General features: G+C 44.7%; 1 protein-coding gene across 6 annotated transcripts; it reads right to left on the bottom strand.

Moving 5' to 3' along the window:
- Positions 1 to 1,917: 1,917 nt before the first annotated feature.
- LOC123071172 (type I inositol polyphosphate 5-phosphatase 10) lies at positions 1,918 to 9,649 on the bottom strand. Of its 6 annotated transcripts, none has more exons than XM_044494680.1 (13): positions 9,102 to 9,647; positions 8,791 to 8,902; positions 8,632 to 8,707; positions 6,701 to 6,763; positions 6,532 to 6,604; positions 6,340 to 6,444; positions 5,962 to 5,990; positions 5,189 to 5,778; positions 4,925 to 5,118; positions 4,730 to 4,838; positions 4,225 to 4,373; positions 3,327 to 3,535; positions 1,928 to 2,372 (listed from the first exon to the last, which is right to left on the bottom strand). In XM_044494680.1, the coding sequence occupies exons 2-13, from the start codon at positions 8,818 to 8,820 to the stop codon at positions 2,254 to 2,256; spliced, it is 1,746 nt and encodes a 581-aa protein (XP_044350615.1). In that variant the 5' UTR covers positions 8,821 to 8,902; positions 9,102 to 9,647; the 3' UTR covers positions 1,928 to 2,253. The 6 variants fall into 6 exon arrangements, with proteins under 6 accessions (XP_044350611.1, XP_044350610.1, XP_044350615.1 ...); XM_044494679.1 differs by adding an exon at positions 3,202 to 3,257 and having other exon boundaries at positions 2,317 to 2,372; positions 3,333 to 3,535; positions 5,189 to 5,990; positions 9,102 to 9,648; XM_044494678.1 differs by lacking the exon at positions 1,928 to 2,372 and adding exons at positions 2,595 to 2,999; positions 3,202 to 3,257 and having other exon boundaries at positions 3,333 to 3,535; positions 5,189 to 5,990; positions 9,102 to 9,648.
- Positions 9,650 to 26,687: the final 17,038 nt, after the last annotated feature.

The raw sequence follows: 26,687 nt of genomic DNA on the forward strand, positions 1-26,687 counted from the left end.
CGTTCTCCGGTCAATAACCAACAGCGGGATCTGGATACCCATGATGGCTCCCACATGTTCCACGATGATCTCATCGGATGAACCACGATGTCAAGGACTCAATCGATCCCGTATTCAATTCCCTTTGTCTATCGGTATGTTACTTGCCCGAGATTCGATCGTCGGTATACCGATACCTTGCTCAATCTCGTTACCGGCAAGTCTCTTTACTCGTTCCGTAACACATCATCCCGTGATCAACTCCTTGGTCACATTTGCGCAAATGATGATGTCCTACCGAGTGGGCCCAGAGATACCTCTCCGTTTACACGGAGTGACAAATTCCAGTCTCGATCCGCATAAAACAATAGATACTTTCGGAGATACCTGTAGTGCACCTTTATAGTCACCCAGTTACGTTGTGACGTTTGATACACCCAAAGCACTCCTACGGTATCCAGGAGTTACACGATCTCATGGTCAAAGGAAGAGATACTTGACATTGGCAAAGCTCTAGCAAACGAACTACACGATCTTTGTGCTAGTCTTAGGATTGGGTCTTGTCCATCACATCATTCTCCTAATGATGTGATCCCGTTATCAACGACATCCAATGTCCATAGCCAGGAAACCATGACTATCTGTTGATCACAACGAGCTAGTCAACTAGAGGCTCACTAGGGACATATTGTGGTCTATGTATTCACACGTGTATTACGATTTCCGGATAATACAGTTATAGCATGAATAAAAGACAATTATCATGAACAAGGAAATATAATAATAACACTTTTATTATTGCCTCTAGGGCATATTTCCAACAGGATGTGCATTGGGATCCTCGCCTGGACGCTTTGGAACATTCGCAACAAGCTTGTCATTCAGAAGGTCCCTCTTCGACATGCGACTGACGCTATCTTCAAAATGTGTGGCTACTTGCAGCTTTGGCGGCCGCTTAGCCGCCCCCAGGACCTGGACGTCATCACCAACCTCCTCGCTGATCTTCGCTTGATGGTGCTCCGCGTGGCTCCCCCGCTTCCGCCCCCTCCGCCTTAGCCCGACTAGGCTGTCGGACTGCTTTGCGCCTTGCGGTTTGCACTGTGCGTCGTGTTGTGTGTGTTTAGGGCTTGTTATGCTGTGCCCTCAGCCCTGACCCTCGTGTCTTTTTGTATGCCTGTGAACCTCCGTGTGTGTGTGTGTTTGGACATGTGTGGAACCTTGTGGGATGCTTGATTTGGGCGGTTGCTTTGTAATATAAAGCGGGGCGAAAGCCTTTTTGGTATATATAGCCCTCCTTCTTCCCCCGAGGGGAAAGGCAACAACTGTATGTAGGTTTTTGTTGCATTGTTTGACATCCAAGTTCATCCCCACAATACCGATTTCCCATCTAAGTGAGGGAAAGTAACCATGGATCTAGGAGTAATTTATTGACCTTCTCCATTGTTTCCCCCCTCTATAATCCATCAATTGCATGAGTTGCATAAGGTAAGAATCGATGAGGTCAGATTTGATCATAAGTTGCTTTCATTGGATGGACCGATTTGAGCTCCACCAAGCAACTGGTTGGGTGAGAGCCTTAAAGCTTGTTACTCTTAGGGGCCTCCACCTTCTAAATGTTTGGTCATATTGGCTTTGGTGATCTCTTCACGAAGCTTGTGAAATAGGTCGGGTTCTCTGTGAAGTGATTGTGCAATTTGTTTTCTCCAGAGTGGAGGAAAATACTATCCATAGTGGATCAAGGGACAATCCAGAGAGAGAGGGAGAGAGAGAGAGGGGGGGGGAGGGGTGGGAGGGGGGAGTCTGTCTGCCCCCCTCAACGGAGAGTAGGATATAGGTGGTATTTGAATTCGAGGAAATACATTGGTTGTCTCTTATTCCCTTTATATTCCGCAATTCACACTTGCTATCATTGATATTCCGCAAGTCACACTTGCTACTGGTTCGGTAACAAGAGTTAGGAACTTAGGATCATTGGGGTGATGTGGACAATGGTACGAAGAGATGCAAAGAATCTATAGCTCTACCAACTGAAGATGTCAAACCATTCAATTGACATATAACCAGGCCACATGCTATATTAAGAGTGTTAGGGTCAACGAGGCGAAGTAGATGGCGGCGGGGAGCGACGAAGGACACATACCCAATCTAGTTGCCACCATATGAGATCTGACCATTCTGATCTCGATCTACGTCATGGGAAGAATGGATCTCAGAGGATGTCATCGAGTCATCGTGCATGCATCTTACAAGTTATGTTTCAACATGGGCCCAAGGTCATGCCTTAACAAGAACATCGTGGTTGCTCAGGTAACAGCATCGCCGCCACCATGGTGTGGAACTTTGATCTGGAGGTGTTGGAGAGGCACATGACGAATCCCAGTGTGCCGGTTCTTCTGCAGATGAAGAATGATCTCATGGTCAAGTTTAAGAAGAGGGGGGAAGTAATGGTGTAGCATGCTCCAGCTTCATACTAGTATATGGGTAATACATTATGAATCCATCCATCTATGTGCATTTCTATTACCTAACTCTATCTGTCTTTTGAAATAAGAGTACACAGTTGCAAGACACAGTGCTGTGAAATCGGTAGAAAGAACAAAAGAACATTATGCGCATTTCAAAATGCTCGTGGCTTGTTAAAAAATTGCCGTCAAAAGAAATTTGTTGCTTCATCTTGTCATAGTACAATTATACTTACAACTGGAAAAATTACAGACCAAAGAATATTGGCTGGTTTAATCCTATCATCAGGTATATAACCAAATCACCTCCTTTAAAAGGAGACTTATCTTTTTTCTTTTGGACTGCGTTGGGAAAAAATGGAATGAAAACTAGACATTATCCTTCCACTTCCAGAGTCTGTTGCCCTGTTTGAAACAGGAGCATCAGGCCGGTTTTTAACCGTCATCCAAACAAATCTATGCACGATTCTTGACAACGTGATGCATATACGTTTTTCTTTGTAGAACTGGCATGCACATTATTGTGTTATTTGTGGAAGCTCACACTCCGTGATGTGCCTGCAAAATGGAAGCAGGGACATACTTCAGTCTTCTGTATGAGTCCAGGGCTAAAGTGCGTGTGGGGTATGACCGATTATGGGTTGAAAATATACTTAAGCTCGACTCTTAAGATGGTTCTATGTATCTTATGAGAAAATGCAATAGAACTTCTGTAGTTAAACAACAATGCATCATGTTTATTCGATTCCATTGTTGTTACCTAACAGGAAGCCACAATGGGATATCGTCACTTTGTATTGGCCTTGACATACACACCTGTTCTAGGCCAAAATTTGGGATATGAAAGATTAGAAAATGACCACTGTGTGTGAAGAAGTGCAGTACCTTTACCCTTATTCTTGTCCGTTGGTAAAAGCTCTTCAGCACCGATTTTCATGTCAGCATTAGATGAGCGCCTCTTTGTCTTTCTGTTTAGTGCCTCAACTTCGACAATGAAGGTTCCACAGACAGGACGATGATCTGAAAATCGGGACTCTCCACGGTAGTAGGACAACTGTGAAGTGCCGTCACCTTGCCACAATATTCTATCACACCTGAAGAAGTTCAATTACTTAAGATGTATGCAATGGAATGCGTCGAGCGCCGAATGGTTCACAAGCATAATATCACAAACTGGAACTTTAATACGTTAGCTTATTGTATGTATATCAGAACTACTGTGTGCGGCATTTATTTTACTTATTTACTTTTGCATGGAAGTACTTAGAGAGCTATTGCCACTTGCAGTGAACGCCAATGGTAATGTTAGACTGCATGCTCGGGCCTCTTTGGTTCGATTTCAAAGAGTTTTTCTAGGATTCTACTCCTTCGGAATTTTTCTTAAGTGGGGTGTTTGATTTGTGGGATTGCAACCAATAGGACTTTTGAACTTTTTTTTGGTGGGTTCTTTGTGACTTCCCAGTAGAAGTGTGGAACAATAGCCAATTGTCGAGCCGTTTAGGATATATTGTACATTTGACTCTTGTCAATTCGCATGCTTAACGAAAAGATACGCAAAGCTTTTGTGCATGTTCCCTAAAAAAAACTCTTAGGAAGATTTCTATGTTTACCTTATGGTGGAATGAACAGCCGCTAGGATTTAAGATGGCATGAAAATAAAGAAGGCCTTAAGTTTGTGCCTACAGCAACAGCTGAATGGAATATTATGACATTACGCTTTCTCTATTTCCCAGACAGGGCTTCCTTGATATGGAACTACTTAAAATTGTACATAGTTACATACCATGCTGGCGTTCTCCTCTTTTTGTTTGATGTTGCAGTCTCACCAGCATATGCATCCGAGTTAGAGGAGTACTTGTATGTGGGAGCAAAATATATCTTCCCCTCATTCCATCCCCTGAACACTCGTCCGGCATCTCGTTCAATTTTTAGCTGAAGAATGAACATACTGAATATCAAGGAAGGGAAAATTTGCAGAAGTGGACAACTATGGTTTGGGCGCAATAAGGGAATCATTTGAAAGATTTGATATCACCTTTTCGGATTTCTTTAGTACTCCCTCCGTCCGAAAATACTTGTCATTAAAATGGACAAAAAGAGATGTATCTCGAACTAAAAGACGTCTAGATGCATCCCCTTTTAGCCATTTTAATGACAAGTATTTCCGGACGGAGGGAGTAGTACCAACTTTTTAGCAAACAGATAATAAATGCATTTGTTTGCCGTCTTTCAGTGAGTAGTTCAAATTTTGATTCATAACTAGATTGATTCAACTAATACAAAGTTACCTGATCCTTTTCGAAAAGGGCATCCCAATTATTTTCCGTCAAAAGCCTTTTTGTATCTTCATAGCTCAGTGCAATACGGTAGTTCAAATCCCCAAACCATATCACCTTACTGAGATAAACAGTGCATTAATTAGTTACAGAATATTAAACTGACAAGGGACAGATGTACAATCATATATATCACCAGATTCTTACTCATGCTCAAGAATTTTCTCAGGAATTCTTCGCCCAATTTTCCTGCAAAGCCTCGAAAACAGTGTGAGCCGCATTATCTCTAGAACATCAGAGTTTCTTCTGAATTCGTCCCCTTCTTTCTGACCTGAAGCCAAATGGCTGCAGATGAAACAAAAGCTTGTCTGGTGCACTGTCATGCTTACTGATATACATCCCTGCAGTAGAAGTGTATTCAGGATACAGACAATTAGTTACAGCAATACTTCAATCTGATTTAGTCCTGACCTTGTTTCCAAGACAGCCCAGAATTCCTCGCCCTATGCAAGACGTTCTTAGATGGCCGATGTGTTGCACTAGTTCTTTCTTTACCCACACAGTGACAAAAATTCCAACCATTTGTTTGCATACTATGAGGTTATATTTTAGCTGATCCCTTGCGGTGGGAGCGGAAGTTACTTCACTTAGCACAGAGCCGCAAGAATCCCTCGTGTTCTCTTTCTCTTCCTCTCCTGAGGAATCAGTCTCGCCAGCATGTTTTTTCGGGCGCCGAAAGCAAGCATCCCTGTACGATGATTTGATCATTTCTGCTGGGCAGTTGCAGGCCTTAAGCCGTTTTCTCTGCATTGGCATGAAAGGTTTTCTAATGGCTTTGAGGGAAGATTTCTGGAAGATTGTGGAACCACTTGCTGTTTTTGTTAATTCAGAGAATGAAGTGTCAAGGCTTGAAGAAGCTCGAGATGAAGTAGAATCAACAGATGGAGATGTCGGATGCTGAAAGACATTGGTATCATTATCAGCTGGCCGGTTTAGTGCTTGGTTTATAAGAACAAGCCACCTTGCAGCTGGTTCATTGTCTTCTATCACAAGCACATTACCAGCATTAAAAAAGGGCAACCTGGTGCATGTAGCTCCCGCTTGCGCAGGGTCCAGGGAAGGGTCCGACCACTTTGGGTCTATAGTACGCAGCCTTTCCCTACATTTCTGTAAGAGGCTGTTTCCAGGACTTGAACCCATGACCTCATGGTCACAAGGCAGCAGCTTTACCACAAGCACATTACCAGCATTGAGAGGAACAATTTCCTGAAAACTGTTCAAAGATTAAATAGACAGAATTGATGTCATGGAGATCAATGTTAAAGGGAAAAAATCCACTAAATACTCTTGAAACTCAAAAGTAAACCAGGTATCCAGGATTAATTGCGCTGAATACAAATACTAAACATGTTAATGATATTCTACTACCACACCAATCAAGGATTACTTTTAACTTTTTCAGCTATGCATTGAATCCTGTAGATGAGAAAATTAATATTCATGCATTAAACATTATGTGTGTGTGTGGGGAGGGGGGGGGGTATATATAACACAGGCAGTGTAATTAGTAATGTTGGCAGGGAATATTCCTGTATCTATTAAAAGATCAGTGCAAGACCTACCCCAACACATAAATATCTGAACGATCATCAGGTGGAACAAAATCATCCATGTTCAGTTCAGCAGTAGGTGCTTTCCCACCGACGTTCCAGGTAGAGACAAAAATTCTGTTCAATGAAAGTAGAGTGGAGAATCTAGTATGTTGGCAAAAAAGGATGGGAAAATGACAGAATATGAAACTTCCATTGTTGTACCTGACGGGCTCAGTTGTTCTATTAATAGAAGAAGGTTGGGCCAGGAAATGGCTGAGACGTATGCTCTTAACTCCTGGTTTGAATGAAAGACAGACAAGAAACCAATTAAAACTAACATTTTACATCTGTACAATCAGGTAAAAACACATGATTTTACATGTTAAAGTACCTGAAAGTGTTCTCAAGGGGGAAGCTGATACTGTCTTAGAAGGACTTGGTCCAAGCTCATGTGCTGTAATATATAGGAGCATACGGCACATTTAATTCCTGCTATTATCTCAAGACAAACTAAAGATTTCTGGATAACTGATTAATGGGATTAGCTACCTTAAGAACTGCGAGGCTCATTTAATGACTATTGTGGAGCTTCATCTTAATCTCTATATAATTTAAGACTGAAATGATGACATGTTTTTGTTCTAAAAAATGATGTCATGTTTCGAAAATGGAATGGTAGGTGATACTCCCTCCGTTCCAAAATAGATGACTCAACTTTGAACTAACTTTAGTACAAAGTTGGGTCATCTATTTTGGAACGGAGGGAGTAGTTTGGATTGCAGGTTTGTCAATCAATTTTGTCGCATCATACTTTTGGGTAAAACTCGCCCCTATAAATTTGAAGTGGTTAAGACATCATCCGGAACAAATACTTGCGCGGACAGCCACTCGCTTTTTGCCAAAAGTCTGGAGGCTCTCAGTTCTGGCAGTCGATCGTCCAGCTTCTTCCGGTTCTCCGTATCGGGACCTCCATCTCGGTGGGCTCTAGAGCTTCGACGTTGTTCTGGTTTGATCGTTGGGCCGGAGACACCCCCTTCGCGGCTCGCTTCCCTGGCCTCTTCTCCATCTCCGTCGACCCCGTGATTTCTGTTGATAGGGCCCTTCTTGACTTAGGGCGCCTTGCTTTCCGGCGGGCCTTTGGCCCCATGGAATCCGCCGCCTGGTGTGAGTTGCTTGACTGTGTTGCTCTCCACGAACCGTTGGTGGATGGTGGCCCTGACCTGGTGCGATGGCGCCTTGAGCCTTCGGGCCAATTCTCCACCAAGTCGCTATACCTGGCCATCGCCCCATCTGCCGCCCCCCTCCCTCTTTCGATGGTTTGGTCCATCCGCCTGCCTCTGAAGATCCGCATCTTCATGTCGCAGTGGATTCGCGGTCGGATCCCGTCCGGGGTGGAGGTGCGCAAGCGCAATGGCCCGGGTACTGGCATATGCCCGCTCTGTGGGGTTCCTGAAGACTCGAACCACATTTTCTTCTCCTGCATTTCCGCTCAGTTCCTCTGGAGCTGTTTTCGCGAAGCGGTCGGTGGAGATTGGTGCCACACCAACTTCCCGGACTTATTTGCCGAACTCCAGATGTCCCCCGCGACTTCTCGCCACATTAGGTGGCTTGAGATTGGGGTCCTCGCCTGGACCCTCTGGACTGTCCGCAATAAGCTAGTGATTCAGCGCACTCCTCTTCGTCGGTCTACTGACGCTCTCTTCAAACTCTCGGGTTTCTTGCAGCTTTGGCGGCCGCTTAGCCGCCCCCTGGACCGCGACGCCATCTCAGCCTTCATCGCCGACCCCCGATCGATGGCCGTTCGCCTGTCGCCGCCGCCCCCGCCGCCTCCGCCGGAGCCAGACTAGGCGACATCTTCGTCCGGCGTGTTCTGTCCTTTTTTATTTCTGGGCTTGTTGAGCTGTGCCCTCAGCAGAACCTTTGTACTTGATCGTGAGACTTGGGTGTGTGCGTGTGTGTGGACTTGATTCTGTATGTGTGCTCTCTGGCGGTTTGCTTTATCTATAAAGCGGGGCGAAAGCCTTTTTCGGTAAACTTGCTCGATTAGGGAACAATTTGGTGAAAACATTGCTTCACCAAAGTTACTTTTCAATTGTTAAAGAAGATTATTATACGCTTTTAATTTTGAGCTTTGCAGAATAACAGGCAGGAGTCCTTTTTTCCCCCCAAAAAAATCATGATTTAAAGTTTTCCAATACTGGAATAGTATTTACTAAAGAAAGGTTTTAGACTCATGTCCCGTTACAATCTAAAACATGGGATGAAAACAACGTCCAAAGGTATTTTCATGTGTCATGGGGAAAGTGAAGGACAAAAGGCGACCTGCATTGCAGCCTGGACTGTCGGTCCTCTTTGCAGATTTCTTCTCCTTGGCACCGAAAAGTTTAGGGCGACAACCCTGGAGTACAAATGTAGTTTGCTGAAGACAATTTTTTTTCATCTCTGCATAATGTGGTTGCGGAAATAGAATTACCATCTCACCTTCATTTTTTCCTCACCGGGGGAGGCCATCGCTTGTTGAACCTAGCAAAGGCCTTTTTCTTTCTGAATTTCAAGACCGAGCACCAAATTCGACAGTCAAATGTTAAAGAACCTGCAAGGAAATCATGGCAGTGTTCACATAGGTAACACGGAACTAATCAAAACGCAAATTTTAACCAAATTCTTGCTGCAATTGCGTTCAGGTAAGGTAACCAACCAGCCCGCTGACAGAGAATGCAGATACACGAGAAGATACGATCCGACGGATCCCAAATAGGCAATTCCGCAACGTATGTATACACTACACCCACCTTTAGCCTCGAGGGAACCTCCGGATCCTGGCGCTCCGGCGATCCCAAACCAAAGCCCTCGGCCAACCCAGCCAAGAAGCAGGCAAACCCCCCGTACTACTCCTGCCAGAGCAGCACACTTGGCGGCGGCGCTTGGCGAGCCCTCGAATCCGGCAATGCGTGGGGGGAGGAGGCCGGCGAGGGACGCAGGGCCATCGGGGACCGCCTCTCCCCTCCGTGGACCTCCCTTTAAACCAATGCGGGAGACAAGTGCAGCGGAAGGAGAGAATAAATTATGGGACGTACACTGTGGCAGGCCGTGGGTGGTGTGGCCCGACGGGGAGGAGAGGAATGCGTTCGGATTGGACGATCTACATCTAGTAGTACCATCTCTCATGCGGCGGCGGGTTGACCGGAGCGGCGAGTTAGAGGCGCGCACGTGAGGTGAGGCGAGGCGAGGCGACTGGATGCGTCCGGAGCGGGGGAGACGGGAGATGGTGGTGGTGGTGGGGAGAAAGTGGGGGAGGAGTCGGAGGACACCGTGTCAGCGGCCGAGTTGCTTTTCCTTGGATTTGGATTGGATTGGACGTGGGTGCTGCATCGACGTGAGACCCCATGATTCCGTTCCGGAGCCGACAGCAAAGGGACAGACGTCGACCTGCTCTCCTTTACATGATCCCGGAATCAATCGGGCGAGAAGGATATAATTCAGGCGAAAAAAGCTCCTGCATTGCAACCGAAAAAAAACAAATACCACACGTCTCTAACACAGCAATCATGACTCAAGATCTCAATAGATCCACGTCCTTTATGACAACATGGCATCTTATCAGTGTTGATGTTTATCCTTCTTCCCAACCTCGTCCACGGACATGCGTGCTTGTAGTCGTCACTAGATGGTCTACGGATCTGGATGTAATTTTTATTATTTCTGATGTTCGTTGTACCGCCATGATTAAAGATGAATAGATTGAATGTTTTCCTGCAAAAGAGAAATAGATGATTTCTTTCGTCTCCAATCTATTTTGCTGACGTGTTCATTTTTAATCTGGATCGGAAACCGTACGAAAGAAAGACGGGTCGTGCACTACTGATTAAGGTTGCATCCTAAACAACATTTAAAAAATTATTAATAGGTATAACAACATCATATTCATATTCTACACATTTTTCTAATCAATTTTCATGTATAACATATCAAAATTGGAGTTAAGGTTTAAAAGATATGAATATTATTTAAAAGTATTATAATTTGTTCCCAAACAGCAATTAAAAATGAATAATGGGTAAAAATAACATCATATTAAGATTCTACACAATTTTTTAGTCAATTTTCATATATAACATGGTTAATTTGGAGTTACGATTTAAAAGATATGAATATGAATATTTTAAAAAGCATTTGAATAGACGGACGGCGGGTTTATTAACCAAAACCTCAGGGGTTGTTCTATAAATAGCAAAACGGTTTCTATCCCCACTTAAAATAAGACCACGGATTGGTTAACAGAAATCTTAGGGGTGTGTGTCCAAAACACGAGATATTTTTTCTAGTCTCACTTTAAAACGAGACCACGGGTTGATCTCAGGGAAGTAGGGGGTGTCTGCAAAAGTGGCGATGGACGGCCAGAAACACTTCTCCCTTTATTATTAGATAGAGATTTGTCAGTTTTCTCGTTAATCGCGGGGTGGGACAAAGAAAATAATATCAAGAAAACAAAAGCCAGTACAATGAACAAACAACTAGACACATCACGACCAGCAAAAAATAAAATTATATTAAAAATCATACTAGCTTTCTTCTTCCTTTGATTGTATAAGGTTCGGCGGAGGTTGAAAATTGCACTGAACCAATAGTAAAGGAAAAAGACACCTACACACACCATCACCACGCCAAGCTTCCAAAATTGCAGTAGTCAATCGCCCCTTGAGATGAGAACTATAAATCGTTGAAGCGACATTGGTTGGAGCATCACCTCATGCGAGACATGCTGACAATCCATCACCATCAATTTAGAGGGCATCTCACAAATTATTACAATATCAACTTTTAGCACTAGACCCAAAGCAGTCTCAAGTTCACACATTACAAAACAATATATGTTCTCAAGCAGTCTGGCACCTTACCAAATCTAATTCAACTTCTCAATAGTGTGACTCTCATGAGACCACTTGGAAACCTTGATCATAGCTCCAGTACCAAGTAAATTAAACTTGTCAAAAATGGTTAGTTTCACCAACTTGACCATACCGAGGAATCTCATAACAAAAGCTTTTCACCCTGTTGCTTTCCTCTTCATTGTCAATTTCAACTAAACATTCTGTTGAACCCTTGCAGAATTCGTGTCTCATGAATCTCACTAGAAGTAACTTCAATTAAAGCCAAAGGATTGACATGCTTGGTGTTATTAATGTCCGTAGTGTTTTGTATCAGTAGGCACTCCAGACCTTTAGCAGCAAAACCAACATACTTAGCAACATGTTTGATCTGCTTAAGGCAAACACAATCTTCAGTCAGGTGTGACTCTTTTCCATGCAGGATACAATGAACATATTTTATGCAATCCTTGTTTATATGCCCGCCTTCCATTCATTTGGAGCAAAATAATCTCTATCCACCGGTACCTCCTTCACCTCCACTCTTAGGTCCAGGTTTTTTACCCTTCAATTTGATTAAGAAATTGATGGCCACCAATCATAATAAATTGGGATTTTCCACTGGTACCAACCCCATTGTTACCTAGCTCCTGTCTCATCCCCGATTTGGTCAAGGAGACATGACCTAGATTGGCGATCTTCATCATATGTGTTGGAGTTCGAGCCCGACAATCGAGAAGAACCCTTGCCACTTATGACAGGAATTATTTTGGCATCTATCCTCCACCCACCTAGCTTCATATTGTTGGAAATATGCCCTAGAGGCAATAATAAAATGGTAATTATTATATTTCCTTGTTCATGATAATTGTCTACTGTTCATGCTATAATTGTATTGATCGGAAACCGTAATACATGTGTGAATACATAGACCACAACATGTCCCTAGTGAGCCTCTAGTTGACTAGCTCGTTGATCAACAGATGGTCATGGTTTCCTTACTATGGACATTGGATGTCATTGGTAACGGGATCACATCATTAGGAGAATGATGTGATGGACAAGACCCAATCCTAAGCATAGCACAAGATCGTGTTGTTCATTTGCTATAACTTTTCTAATGTCAAGTATCATTTCCTTAGACCATGAGATTGTGTAACTCCCGGATATCGTAGGAGTGCTTTGGGTGTACCAAACGTCACAACGTAATTGGGTGACTATAAAGGTGCACTACAGGTATCTCTGAAAGTGTTTGTTGGGTTGGCATAAATCGAGACTGGGATTTGTCACTCCGTATGACGGAGAGGTATCTCTGGGCCCACTCGGTAATGCATCATCATAATGAGCTCAATGTGACTAAGTAGTTAGTCACGGAGATCATGCATTACGCAACGAGTAAAGTGACTTGCCAGTAACGAGATTGAACGAGGTATTGGGATACCGACGATCGAATCTCAGGCAAGTAACATACCGATTGACAAAGGGAATTGTATACGGGATTGCTTGAATCCTTGACATTGTGGTTCATCCGATGAGATCATCGTGGAACATGTGGGAGCCAACATGGGTATCCAGATCCCGCTGTTGGTTATTGGCCGAAGAGATGTCTCGGTCATGTCTGCATGATTCCCGAACCCGTAGGGTCTACACACTTAAGGTTTGATGACGCTAGGGTTATAGGGAAAGTTTGTATGTGGTTACCGAATGTTGTTCGGAGTCCCGGATGAGAACATCGCGAGGAGTTCCGGAATGGTCCGGAGGTGAAGATTTATATATGGGAAGTCATCGTACGGTCACCGGAAGTATTCAGGGGTTGGCCGGGAGTCCACCGAGAGGGTCCACCCTACCCCGGAGGGCCCTATGGGCTGCATGTGGAAGGGAACCAGCCCCTAAGTGGGATGGGCGCCCCCTAGGGCCCATGCGCCTAGGGTTGGGGGGGCCTAAAGGGGGCGCCCTCCTTGGCTTGGGGGGCAAGCCCCCTCCCCTTGGCTGCTGCCGCCACTGTAGATCTCATCTAGAGGGGCCGGCCCCCTTCCCCTTCTACCCTATAAATAGAGGGGAGGAGGGAGGGAAGCAGCACCACATCCAAGGCGCAGCCCTCCCCCTCTCCAACACCTCTCCTCCTCCGCTTGAGCTTGGCGAAGCCCTGCGGGAGAACCGCTGCTCCAACACCACCACGTCGTCGTGCTGCTGCTGGAGTTTTCTTCCCTAACCTCTCCCTCCTCCTTGTTGGATCAAGGCGTGGGAGACGTCACCGCGCTGCACGTGTGTTGAACACGGAGGCGCCGTTGTTCGGTGCTAAGATCGTAATCGACCATGATCTGAATCGCTACGTGTACGACTCCTCCAACCGTGTTCTTGCAACGCTTTTGTTTCACGATCTTCAAGGGTATGAAGATGCACTCCCCTCTCTCTTGTTGCTGGTCTCTCCATAGATTGATCTTGGTGATGCATATAAATTTTTTAATTTCTGTAATGATCCCCAACAATGGTATCAGAGCTAGGTCTATGCGTATTTTCTATGCACGAGTAGAACACAAGTTGTTGTGGGCGTCGATTTTGTCAATTTACTTGCTGTTACTAGTCTTATATATCTTGATTCGGCGGCATCGTGGGATGAAGCGGTCCGGACCAACCTTGCACGTACGCTTACGTGAGACAAGTTCCACTGACTGACATGCACTAGTTGCATAAGGTGGCTAGCGGGTGTCTGTCTCTCCCACTTTAATCGGATCGGATTCGATGAAAAGGGGTCCTTATGAAGGGTAAATAGCAATTGGCATATCATGTTGTGGTTTTGGCGTAGGTAAGAAACGTTCTTGCTAGAAACCTATAGCAGCCATGTAAAAAAAACTTGCAACACCAATTAGAGGACGTCTAACTTGTTTTTGCAGCATATGCCATGTGATGTGATATGGCCAAAAGGATGTGATGAATGATATATGTGATGTATGAGATTGATCATGCTCTTGTAATAGGAATCACGACTTGCATGTCGATGAGTATGATGTTGGAAATATGCCCTAGAGGTAATAATAAAATGGTTATTATTGTATTTCCTTGTTCATGATAATTGTCTATTATTCATGCTATAATTGTATTGACCGAAAACCGCAATACATGTGTGAATACATAGACCACAACATGTCCCTAGTGAGCCTCTAGTTGACTAGCTCGTTGATCAACAGATGGTCATGGTTTCCTGACCATGGACATTGGATGTCATTGATAACGGGATCACATCATTAGGAGAATGATGTGATGGACAAGACCCAATCCTAAGCATAGCACAAGATCGTGTAGTTCGTTTGCTAAAGCTTTTCTAATGTCAAGCATCATTTCCTTAGACCATGAGATTAGGTAACTCCCTGATACCGTAGGATTGCTTTGGGTGTACCAAACGTCACAACGTAACTGGGTGACTATAAAGGTGTACTATAGGTATCTCCGAAAGTGTTTGTTGGGTTGGCATGAATCGAGACTGGGATTCGTCACTCCGTATGACGGAGAGGTATCTCTGGGCCAACTCGGTAATGCATCATCATAATGAGCTCAATGTGACTAAGTAGTTAGTCAGGGGATCATGCATTACGGAACGAGTAAAGTGACTTGCTGGTAACGAGATTGAACGAGGTATTGGGATACCAACGATCAAATCTCGGGCAAGTAACGTACCGATTGACAAAGGGAATTGTATACGGGATTGATTGAATCCCCGACATCGTGGTTCATCCGATGAGATCATCGTGGAACATGTGGGAGCCAACATGGGTATCCAGATCCCGCTGTTGGTTATTGGCCAGAGAGCGGCTCGGTCATGTCTGCATGATTCCTGAACCCGTAGGGTCTACACACTTAAGGTTCGATGACGCCAGGGTTATAAAGGAAGTTTGTATGTGGTTACCGAATGTTGTTCGGAGTCCTCGATGAGATCGCGGACGTAACGGGGAGTTCCGGAATGGTCCGGAGGTAAAGATTTATATATGGGAAGTCCAGTTTCAGTCACTGGAATAGTTTCGGGGGTTATCAGTATTGTACCGGGACCACCGAAAGGTGTCCGGAGGTCCACCGGGTCGGGCCACCTGCCCCGGGGGGTTTGATGGGCTGAATAAGGGAGGGAACCATCCCCTAGTGGGCTTGTGCGCCCCTCCCCAAGGGCCCAAGGCGCCTAGGGTCGAAACCCCTAGGGGAGGGGGGCGCCTCCACCTTGCTTGGGGGGCAAGTCTCCCCCTCCTGGCCGCCGCCCCTCCCCTCTAGATGGGATCTGGAGGGGGCCGGTCCCCTCTCCCCTTCCCCTATATATAGTGGGGGTTTTGGGGCTGCCAATGACATGAGTTTCCCTCTCTCCTGGCGCAGCCCTACCCCTCTCCCTCCTCATCTCTTGCAGTGCTTGGCGAAGCCCTGCTGGAGTGCCACGCTCCTCCATCACCACCACGACATTGTGCTGCTGCTGGACGGAGTCTTCCCCAACCTCTCCCTCTCTCCTTGCTGGATCAAGGCACGAGAGACGTCACCGGGCTACACGTGTGTTGAACGCGGAGGCACCGTTCTTCGGTGCTTAGATCGGATTCGGCCGCGATCTGAATCGCTTCGTGAATGACTCCACCGACCACGTTCTTGTAACGCTTCCGCATCACGATCTTCAAGGGTATGAAGATGCACTCCCCTCTCTCTCGTTGCTAGTATCTCCATAGATTGATCTTGGTGATGCGTAGAAAATTTTGAATTTCTGCTACGTTCCCCAACAGTGGTATCAGAGCTAGGTCTATTGCGTATATTCTATGCACGAGTAGAACACAAGTAGTTGTGGGCATTGGTTTGTTCAATATGCTTACCGTTACTAGTCTTATCTTGTTTCGACGGTATTGCAGGATGAAGCGGCCCAGGCCGACCTTACACGTACACTTACGTGAGACAGGTTCCACCGACTGACATGCACTTTTTGCATAAAAGGTGGCTAGCGGGTGCCAGTCTCTCCCACTTTACTTGGATCGGATTCGATGAAAACGGTCCTTATGAAGGGTAAATAGCAATTGGCATATCACCGTTGTGGCTTTTGCGTAGGTAAGAAACATTCTTGCTAGAAACCCATAGCAGCCACGTAAAACATGCAACAACAATTAGAGGACGTCTAACTTGTTTTTGCAGGGTATGCTATGTGATGTGATATGGCCAAAAAGAATGTGATGAATGATATGTGATGTATGAGATTGATCATGTTCTTGTAATAGGAATCACGACTTGCATGTCGATAAATATGACAACCGGCAGGAGCCATAGGAGTTGTCTTAATTTATTGTATGATCTACGTGTCATTGAATAACGCCATGTAATTACTTTACTTTATTGCTAAATCGTTAGCCATAGTGGTAGAAGTAATAGTTGGCGAGACAACTTCATGAAGACATGATGATGGAGATCATGATGATGGAGATCATGGTGTCATGCCGGTGGTGAAGGTGATCATGCCGTGCCTCAAGATGGGGATCAAAGGCGCAAGATGATATTGGCCATATCATGTCACTTTATGATTTGCATGTGATGTTTGTCATGTTTACATCTTATTTGCTTAGAACGACGGTAGCATAAATAAGATGATCCCTCTTAAAATTTCAAGAAAGTGTTCCTCCTAACCGTGCACCGTTGCGAAAGTTCGTTGTTTCGAAGCACCACGTGATGATCAGGTGTGATAGATTCTAACGTTCGCATACAACGGGTGTAAGCCAGATTTACACATGTGAAACACTTAGGTTGACTTGACGAGCCTAGCATGTACAGACATGGCCTCGGAACACAAGAGACCAAAAGGTCAAACATGAGTCGTATAGTAGATACGATCAACATGAAGATGTTCACCGATGATGACTAGTCCGTCTCACGTGATGATCGGACACGGCCTAGTTGACTCGGATCATGTATCACTTAGATGACTAGAGGGATGTCTATCTAAGTGGGAGTTCATTAGATAATCAGATGAACTTAATTATCATGAACATAGTCAAAAGCTCTTTGCAAATTATGTCGTAGCTTCCACTTTAGTTCTACTATTTAAGATATGTTCCTAGAGAAATTTTAGTTGAAAGTTGATAGTAGCAATTATGCGGACTGGGTCCATAAACTGAGGATTGTCCTCATTGCTACGTAGAAGGCTTATGTCCTTAATGGACCGCTCTGTGTGCTGAACCTCGAACGTCGTCTGTGGATGTTGCGAACATCTGACATACACGTTTTGATGACTACGTGATAGTTCAGTAATGTTAAACGGTTTAGAATTGAGGCACTGAAGACGTTTTAGAAACGTCGCGAAACATATAAGATGTTCCAAGGGCTGAAATTGGGATTTCAGGCTCGTGCCTACGTCAAGAGGTATAAGACCTCCGACGAGTTTCTTAGCCTACAAACTAAGGGAGAAAAACTCAATCGTTGAGCTTGTACTCAGATTGTCTGGGTACAACAATCACTTGAATCAAGTGGGAAGTAATCTTCCAGATGAGATAGTGATGTTTCTCCAAAGTCACTTCCACCAAGCTACTAGAGCTTCATGATGAACTATAACATATCAGGGATAGATATGATGATCCTTGAAATATTCACGATGTTTGACACCGCGAAAGTAGAAATCAAGAAGGAGCATTAATTGTGATGGTTAGTGAAACCACTAGTTTCAAGAAGGGCAAGGGCAAGAAGGGATACTTCATGAAATGGCAAGTCAGTTGCTGCTCTAGTGAAGAAACCCAAGGTTGAACCCAAACCCGAGACTAAGTGCTTCTGTAATGAGGGGAACAGTCACTGAAGCAAAACTACCCTAGATACTTGGTAGATGAGAAGGCTGGCAAGGTCGAAAGAAGTATATTGGATATACGTTATATTAATGTGTACTTTACTAGTACTCCTAGTAGCACCATGGTAGTAGATACCGGTTCAGTTGCTAAGTGTTAGTAACTTGAAATAAAAGGCTACGGAATAAACGGAGACTAGCTAAAGGTGAGATGACGATATGTGTTGGAAGTGTTTCCAAGCTTGATGTGATCAAGCATCACATACTCCCTCTACCATCGGGATCGGTGTTAAACCTAAATAATTGTTATTTAGTATTTGTGTTGAGCATATACATGATTGGATTATGTCTATCGAAATACGATTATTCATTTAAGTAGAATAATGGTTACTCTGTTTATTTGAATAATACCTTCAATGGTCTTGCACCTAAAATGAATGGTTTATTGAATCTCGATCGTAGTGATACACATGTTCATGCCAAAAGATAAAAGAGAGTAATGATAGTGCCACCTACTTGTGGCACTGCCATTTGAGTCATATTGGTATAAAGCGCATGAAAAAGCTCCATGCTGATGGATCTTTGGAATCACTCGTTTTTGAAAAGTTTGAGACATGCGAACCATGTCTATTGATATGTGTGCATGAAGAAACTCCATGCAGATGGATCGTTTGGACTCACTTGATTCTAAATCACTTGAGACATGCAAATCATACCACATGGGCAAGATGACTGAAAAGCCTCGTTTTCAGTGAGATGGAACAAGAAAGCAACTTGTTGGAAGTAATACATTTTGATGTGTGCAGTCCAATGAGTACTGAGGCACACAGTGGATATCATTATGTTCTTACTCCACAGATGATTTGAGTAGATGCTAAGTATATTTACTTGATGAAACACAAGTCTGAATTATTGAAAGGTTCAAGTAATTTCAGAGTGAAGTTGAAGATCGTCGTGACAAGAGGATAAAATGTTTATGATATGATCATAGAGATGAATATCTGAGTTACGAGTTTGGCACACAATTAAGACATTGTGGAAATTGTTTCACAAATAATACCGCCTAGAACACCATAGTGTGATGGTGTGTACGGACATCATAACTGCACCCTATTGGATATGGTGCATACCATGATGTCTCTTATCGAATTACCACTATCATTTTATAGGTTAGGCATTAGAGACAACCGCATTCACTTTAAATAGTGTACCATGCAATTCCGTTGAGACGACACCATATGAACTATGGTTTGGAGAAACCTAAGTTGTCGTTTCTTAAAAGTTTGGGGCTGCGACGCTTATGTGAAAAAGTTTCAGGCTGATAAGCTCGAACCCAAAGTGGATAAATGCATTTTCATAGGACACCTAAAGCAGTTGGATATACCTCCTGTCTCAGTTTTGGAAGCAAAAGGGATTGTTTCTAGAATCAGGTCCTTTCTCGAGGAAAAGTTTCTCTCGAAAGAATTGAGTGGGAGGATGGTGGAGACTTGATGAGGTTATTGAACCGTCACTTCAAGTATTGTGTAGCAGGGCACAGGAAGTTGTTCCTGTGGCGTCTACACCAATTGAAGTAGAAGCTTATGATAGTGATCATGAAGCTTCGGATCAAGTCATTACCGTACCTCGGAGGGTGACAAGGATGCGTACTACTTCAGAGTGGTACAGTAATCCTGTCTTGAAGGTCATGTTGCTAGACAACAATGAACCTACGAGCTATGGAGAAGCGATGGTGGGCCCGGATTCCGACAAATGGCTAGAGGCCATAAAACCCGAGAGAGGATCCATGTCTAGAAACCAAAGTGTAGACTTTGGAAGAACTACTTGATGGTCGTAAGGCTATTGGGTACAGATGGATTTTAAAAGGAAGACGGACAATGATGGTAAGTGTCACCATTAAGAAGGCTAGACTTGTCGCTAAGATGTTTTCTGACAAGTTCAAGAAGTTGACTACGATGAGACTTTCTCACTCGTAGCGATGCTAAGAGTCTGTTGAAATTATATTAGCAGATACTGCATTATTTATGAAATCTTGCAGATAGGATGTCAAAACATTGTTTCCTCAAAGAGTTACTTGAGGAAAGGTTGTATGTGATACAACCAGAAGGTTTTGTCAATCCTAAAAGATGCTAACAAGTATGCAAGGCTCCAGCAATCCTTCTAAGGACTGGAGTAAGCATCTCGGAGTTGGAATATATCCTTTGATAAGATGATCAAAGAATTTTGGTTTATACAAAGTTTACGAGAAACTTGTATTTCCAAAGAAGTGAGTGGGAGCACTATAGAATTTCTGATGAGTATATGTTGTTGACATATTGTTGATGAGAAATGATATAGAATTTCTAGAAAGCATATAGGGTTATTTGAAAAGTGTTTTTCAATGGAAAACCTGGATTAAGATACTTGAACATTGAGCATCAAGATCTATAAGGATAAATCAAAAACGCTTAATAGTACTTTCAAATGAATACATACCGTGACAAGATTTTGAAGGAGTTCAAAATAGATCGGCGAATAAGGAGTTCTTGGATGTGTTATAAGGTGTGAGTATTGAGTAAGACTCAAGACATGACCTCGGCAGAAAAGAGAGAAAGGACAAAGGTCATCCCCTATGCTTCAGACGTAGGCTCTACAGTATGCTATGTTGTGTACCATACCTGAAGTGTGCCTTGCCATGAGTCAGTCAAGGGGTACAAGAATGATCCAGGAATGGATCACAGGACAGCGGTCAAACATAGCCTTAGTAACTAGTGGACTAAGGAAGTTTCTCGATTATGGAGGTGGTAAAAGTGTTCGTCGTAAAGGGTTACGCCGATGCAAACTTTGACACTAATCCGGATTATTCTGTGTAGTAAACCGGAATCGTATAGTAGAACAGGTATTTGGAATAGCTCCAAATAGAGCGTGGTAGCTGCATCTAGGAGATGACATAGAGTTTTTTAAAGCACACACGGATCTGAAAGATTCAGACCCGTTGACTAGTAACCTCTCTCACAAGCAAGATATGATCAAACCCAATGAGTGTTTGACTCGTTACAATCACATAGTGATGTGAACTAGATTATTGACTCTAGTGCAAGTGGAAGACTATTGGAAATATGCCCTAGAGGCAATAATAAAAATCTTATTATTGTATTTCCTTGTTCATGATAATTGCCTATTGTTCATGCTATAATTGTATTGACCGAAAACCGCAATACATGTGTGAATACATAGACCACAACATGTCCCTAGTGAGCCTCTAGTTGATTAGCTTGTTGATCAACAGATGGTCATGGTTTCCTGACCATGGACATTGGATGTCACTGATAACGGGATCACATCATTAGGAGAATGATATGATGGACAAGACCCAATCCTAAGCATCGCACAAGATCATGTAGTTCGTTTGCTAAAGCTTTTCTAATGTCAAGTATCATTTCCTTAGACCATGAGATTGTGTAACTCCCTGACACCGTAGGAGCGCTTTGGGTGTACCAAACGTCACAACATAACTGGGTGACTATAAAGGTGCACTACAGGTATCTCCAAAAGTGTTTGTTGGGTTGGCACGAATCGAGACTGGGATTTGTCCTCCGTATGGCGGAGAGGTATCTCTGGGCCCACTCGGTAATGCATCATCATAATGAGCTCAATGTGACTAAGTAGTTAGTCATGGGATCATGCATTACGAAACGAGTAAAGTGACTTGCTAGTAACGAGATTGAACGAGGTATTGGGATACCGATGATCGAATCTCGGGCAAGTAACGTACCGATTGACAAAGGGAATTGTATACGGGATTGATTGAATCCCCGACATCGTGGTTCATCCGATGAGATCATCGTGGAACATTTGGAAGCCAACATGGGTATCCAGATCCCGCTGTTGGTTATTGGCTAGAGAGCTGTCTCGATCATGTCTGCATGATTCCCGAACCCGTAGGGTCTACACACTTAAGGTTCGATGACGCCAGGGTTATAAAGGAAGTTTGTATGTGGTTACCGAATGTTGTCCGGAGTCCTCGATGAGATCGCGGACGTCACGGGAAGTTCCAGAATGGTCCGGAGGTAAAGATTTATATATGGGAAGTCCAGTTTCAGTCACTGGAATAGTTTCGGGGGTTATCAGTATTGTACCGGGACCACCGAAAGGTGTCCGGAGGTCCACCGGGTCGGGCCACCTGCCCTGGGGGGCTTGATGGGCTGAATAAGGGAGGGAACCATCCCCTAGTGGGCTTGTGCACCCCTCCCCAAGGGCCCAAGGCGCCTAGGGTTGAAACCCCTAGGGGAGGGGGGCGCCTCCACCTTGCTTGGGGGGCAAGTCTCCCCCTCCTGGCCGCCACCCCTCCCCTCTAGATGGGATCTGGAGGGGGCCGTCCCCCTCTCCCCTTCCCCTATATATAGTGGGGGTTTTGGGGCTGCCAACGACATGAGTTTCCATATCTCTTGGCGCAGCCCTACCCCTCTCCCTCCTCGTCTCTCGCAGTGCTTGGCGAAGCCCTGCTGGAGTGCCACGCTCCTCCATCACCACCACACCGTTGTGTTGCTGCTGGACGGAGTCTTCCCCAACCTCTTCCTCTCTCCTTGCTGGATCATGGCATGGGAGACATCATCGGGCTGCACGTGTGTTGAATGCAGAGGCACCGTTCTTCGGTGCTTAGATCAGATTCGGCCGCGATCTGAATCGCTTCATGAATGACTACACCGACTGCGTTCTTGCAACGCTTCCGCATTGCGATCTTCAAGGGTATGAAGATGCACTCCCCTCTCTCTCGTTGCTAGTATCTCCATAGATTGATCTTGGTGATGCGTAGAAAATTTTGAATTTCTGCTACATTCCCCAACATATGACAACCGGCAGGAGCCATAGGAGTTGTCTTAATTATTGTATGACCTGCGTGTCATTGAATAATGCCATGTAATTGCTTTACTTTATTGTTAAACCGTTAGCCATAGTAGTAGAAGTAATAGTTGGCGAGACAACTTCATGAAGACACGATGATGGAGATCATGGTGTCATGCCAGTGATGATGATGATCATGGCACCCCGAAGATGGAGATCAAAAGGAGCAAAATGATATTGGCCATATCATGTCACTATTTGATTGCATGAGATATTTATCATGTTTTTGCATCTTATTTTCTTAGAACGACGGTAGCATAAATAAGATGATCACTCATAAAATTTCAAGAAAGTGTTCCCCCTAACTGTGCACCGTTGCGAAGGTTCGTTGTTTCGAAGCACCACGTGATGATCGGGTGTGATAGATTCTAACATTCGCATACAACGGGTGTAAGCCAGATTTACACACGTGAAACACTTAGGTTGACTTGATGAGCCTAGCATGTACAGACATGGCCTCGGAACACAAGAGACCGAAAGGTCAAACATGAGTCGTATAATAGATACGATCAACATGAAGATGTTCACCGATGATGACTAGTCCGTCTCACGTGATGATCGGACACGACCTAGTTGACTCGGATCATGTATCACTTAGATGACTAGAGGGATGTCTATCTAAGTGGGAGTTCATTAAATAATTTGATTAGACAAACTTAATTATCATGAACTTAGTCTAAAATCTCTGCAATATGTCTTGTAGATCAAATGGCCCACACTAATGTTGCCCTCAACTTCAACGCGTTCCTAGAGAAAACCAAGTTGAAAGACGATGGTAGCAACTATACAGACTGGGTCCGGAACTTGAGGATTATCCTTATAGCTGCCAAGAAAGCATATGTCCTTGATGCACCGCTAGGTGAAGCACTTGTTTTCCCAGCAACTCAAGACGTTATGAACGCCTGGCAGTCGCGTAGTGATGATTACTCCCTAGTTCAGTGCGGCATGCTTTACAGCTTAGAATCGGGGCTCCAAAAGCGTTTTGAGCAACACAAAGCATATGAGATGTTCCAAGAGCTGAAAATGGTTTTCCAAGCTCATGTCCGAGTCGAGAGATATGAAGTCTCTGACAAGTTCTACAGTTGTAAGATGGGGGAGAATAGTTCTGTCAGCGAGCACATACTCAAAATGTATAGGTTGCACAACCGCTTGTCTCAGCTGGGAGTTAATCACCCGGATGACGCAGTCATTGATAGAATCCTTCAGTCGCTTCCACCTAGCTACAAGAGCTTTGTAATGAATTTCAATATGCAGGGATGGTGAAAACCATTCCTGAGGTATTTTCAATACTGAAATCAGCGGAGGTGGAGATCAAAAAGGAACATCAAGTGTTGATGGTCAATAAAACCACTAGTTTCAAGAAAGGCAAGGGTAAGAAGAACTTCAAGAAGGACGGCAAGGGAGTTGCCGCGCCTGGTAAGCCAGTTGTTGAGAAGAAGCCAAAGCATGGACCCAAACCTGAGACTAAGTGCTTTTATTGCAAGGGAAACGGTCACTGGAAGCGGAACTGCCCCAAGTACTTAGCGGACAAGAAGGCCGACAACACCAAAGGTATATGTGATATACATGTTATTGATGTGTACCTTACCAGTACTCGTAGTAGCTCCTGGGTATTTGATACAGGTGCCGTTGCTCATATTTGTAACTCAAAACAGGAGCTGCAGAATAAGCGGAGACTGGCAAAGGACGAGGTGATGATGCGCGTCGGGAATGGTTCCAAGGTCGATGTGATCGTCATCGGCACGCTGCCTCTACATTTACCTACGGGATTGGTTTTAAACCTCAATAATTGTTATTTAGTGCCAGCTTTGAGCATGAACATTGTATCTGGATCTCGTTTAATGTGAGATGTCTACTCATTTAAATCCGAGAATAATGGTTGTTCTATTTATATGAGAGATATGTTTTATGGTCATGCCCCGCTGGTCAATGGTTTATTCTTAATGAATCTCGAACATGATGTTACACATATTCATAGTGTAAATACCAAAAGATGTAAGGTTGATAATGATACTCCCACATACTTGTGGCACTGCCGCCTTGGTCACATTGGTGTCAAACGCATGAAGAAGCTCCATGCAGATGGATTTTTGGAGTCTCTTGATTACAAATCATTTGACACGTGCGAACCATGCCTCATGGGCAAAATGACCAAGACTCCATTCTCTGGAACAATGGAGCGAGCAACCAACTTATTGGAAATCATACATACTGATGTGTGTGGTCCAATGAGCGTTGAGGCTCGCGGTGGCTATCGTTATGTCTACTTGATGAAACACAAGTCTGAGACCTTTGAAAAGTTCAAGGAATTTCAGAATGAGGTAGAGAATCAATGTGACAGAAAAATAAAGTTCTTACGATCAGATTGTGGGTGAGAATATTTGAGTCACGAATTTGGTACGCACTTAAGGAAATGTGGAATTGTTTCACAACTCACGCCGCCTGGAACACCTCAGCATAATGGTGTGTCCGAACGTCGTAATCGCACTCTATTGGATAAGGTGCGATCTATGATGTCTCTTACCGATTTGCCGCTATCATTCTGGGGATATGCTTTAGAGACAACCGCATTCACTTTAAATAGGGCACCGTCTAAATCTGTCGAGACGACATCGTATGAATTATGGTTTGGGAAGAAACCTAAGTTATCGTTTGTAAAAGTTTGGGGATGCGATGCTTATGTCAAGAAACTTCAACCTGAAAAGCTCGAACCCAAGTCAGAAAAATGCATCTTCATAGGATACCCTAAGGAAACCATTGTGTATACCTTCTACCTCAGATCCGAAGGCAAGATCTTTGTTGCCAAGAACGGGTCCTTTCTGGAGAAAGAGTTTCTCTCGAAAGAAGTAAGTGGGAGGAAAGTAGAACTTGATGAAGTGCTACCTCTTGAACCGAAAAGTAGCGCAGCTCAGGAAAACGTTTCTGAGGTGCCTACACCGACTAGAGAGGAAGTTAATAATGATGATCAAGGCACTTCGGATCAAGTTGCTGTTGGGGAACCTGACAGAAATTAAAAAAATTCTACGCTTCACCAAGATCAATCTATGGAGTCATCTAGCAACGAGAGATAGGAGTGCATCTACATACCCTTGTAGATCGTGAGTGGAAGCGTTCAAGAGAACGGGGTTGAGGGAGTCGTACTCGTCGTGATCCAAATCACTGAAGATCCTAGTGCCGAACGGACGGCACCTCCGCGTTCAACACACGTACGGTTGGGGAAGACGTCTCCTCCTTCTTGATCCAGTAAGGGGAAGGAGAGGTTGATGGAGATCCAGCAGCACAACAGCGTGGTGGTGGAAGTAGCGGCGATCTCGGCAGGGCTTCGCCAAGCTCAGCGAGAGGGAGAGGTGGTACGGGGGGAGAGGGAGGCGCCAGGGACTAGGGTGTGGCTGCCCTCTACCCCCTCTTTATATACGGGCCCTAGGGGGTGCGCCGGCCTCTAGAGATCCCATCTCAAGGGGGGGGGGGGCGGCGGCCAAGGGGGGGGGACTTGCCCCCCAAGCCAAGTGGGGCGCCCCCACCCCTAGGGTTTCCAACCCTAGGCGCAGGGGGAGGCCCAAGGGGGGCGCACCAGCCCACCAGGGGCTGGTTCCCTTCCCTCTTCAGCCCACGGGGCCCTCCGGGATAGGTGGCCCCACCCGGTGGACCCCCGGGACCCTTGCGGTGGTCCCGGTACAATACCGGTGACCCCCGAAACTTTCCCGGTGGCCGAAACTGGACTTCCTATATACAATTCTTCACCTCCGGACCATTCCGAAACTCCTCATGAAGTCCGGGATCTCATCCGGGACTCCGAACAACTTTCGGGTTACCGCATACTAATATCTCTACAACCCTAGCGTCACCGAACC

The sequence above is a fragment of the Triticum aestivum genome, chromosome 3B, assembly GCF_018294505.1.
Source record: "Triticum aestivum cultivar Chinese Spring chromosome 3B, IWGSC CS RefSeq v2.1, whole genome shotgun sequence".
NCBI lineage: Eukaryota > Viridiplantae > Streptophyta > Magnoliopsida > Poales > Poaceae > Triticum > Triticum aestivum.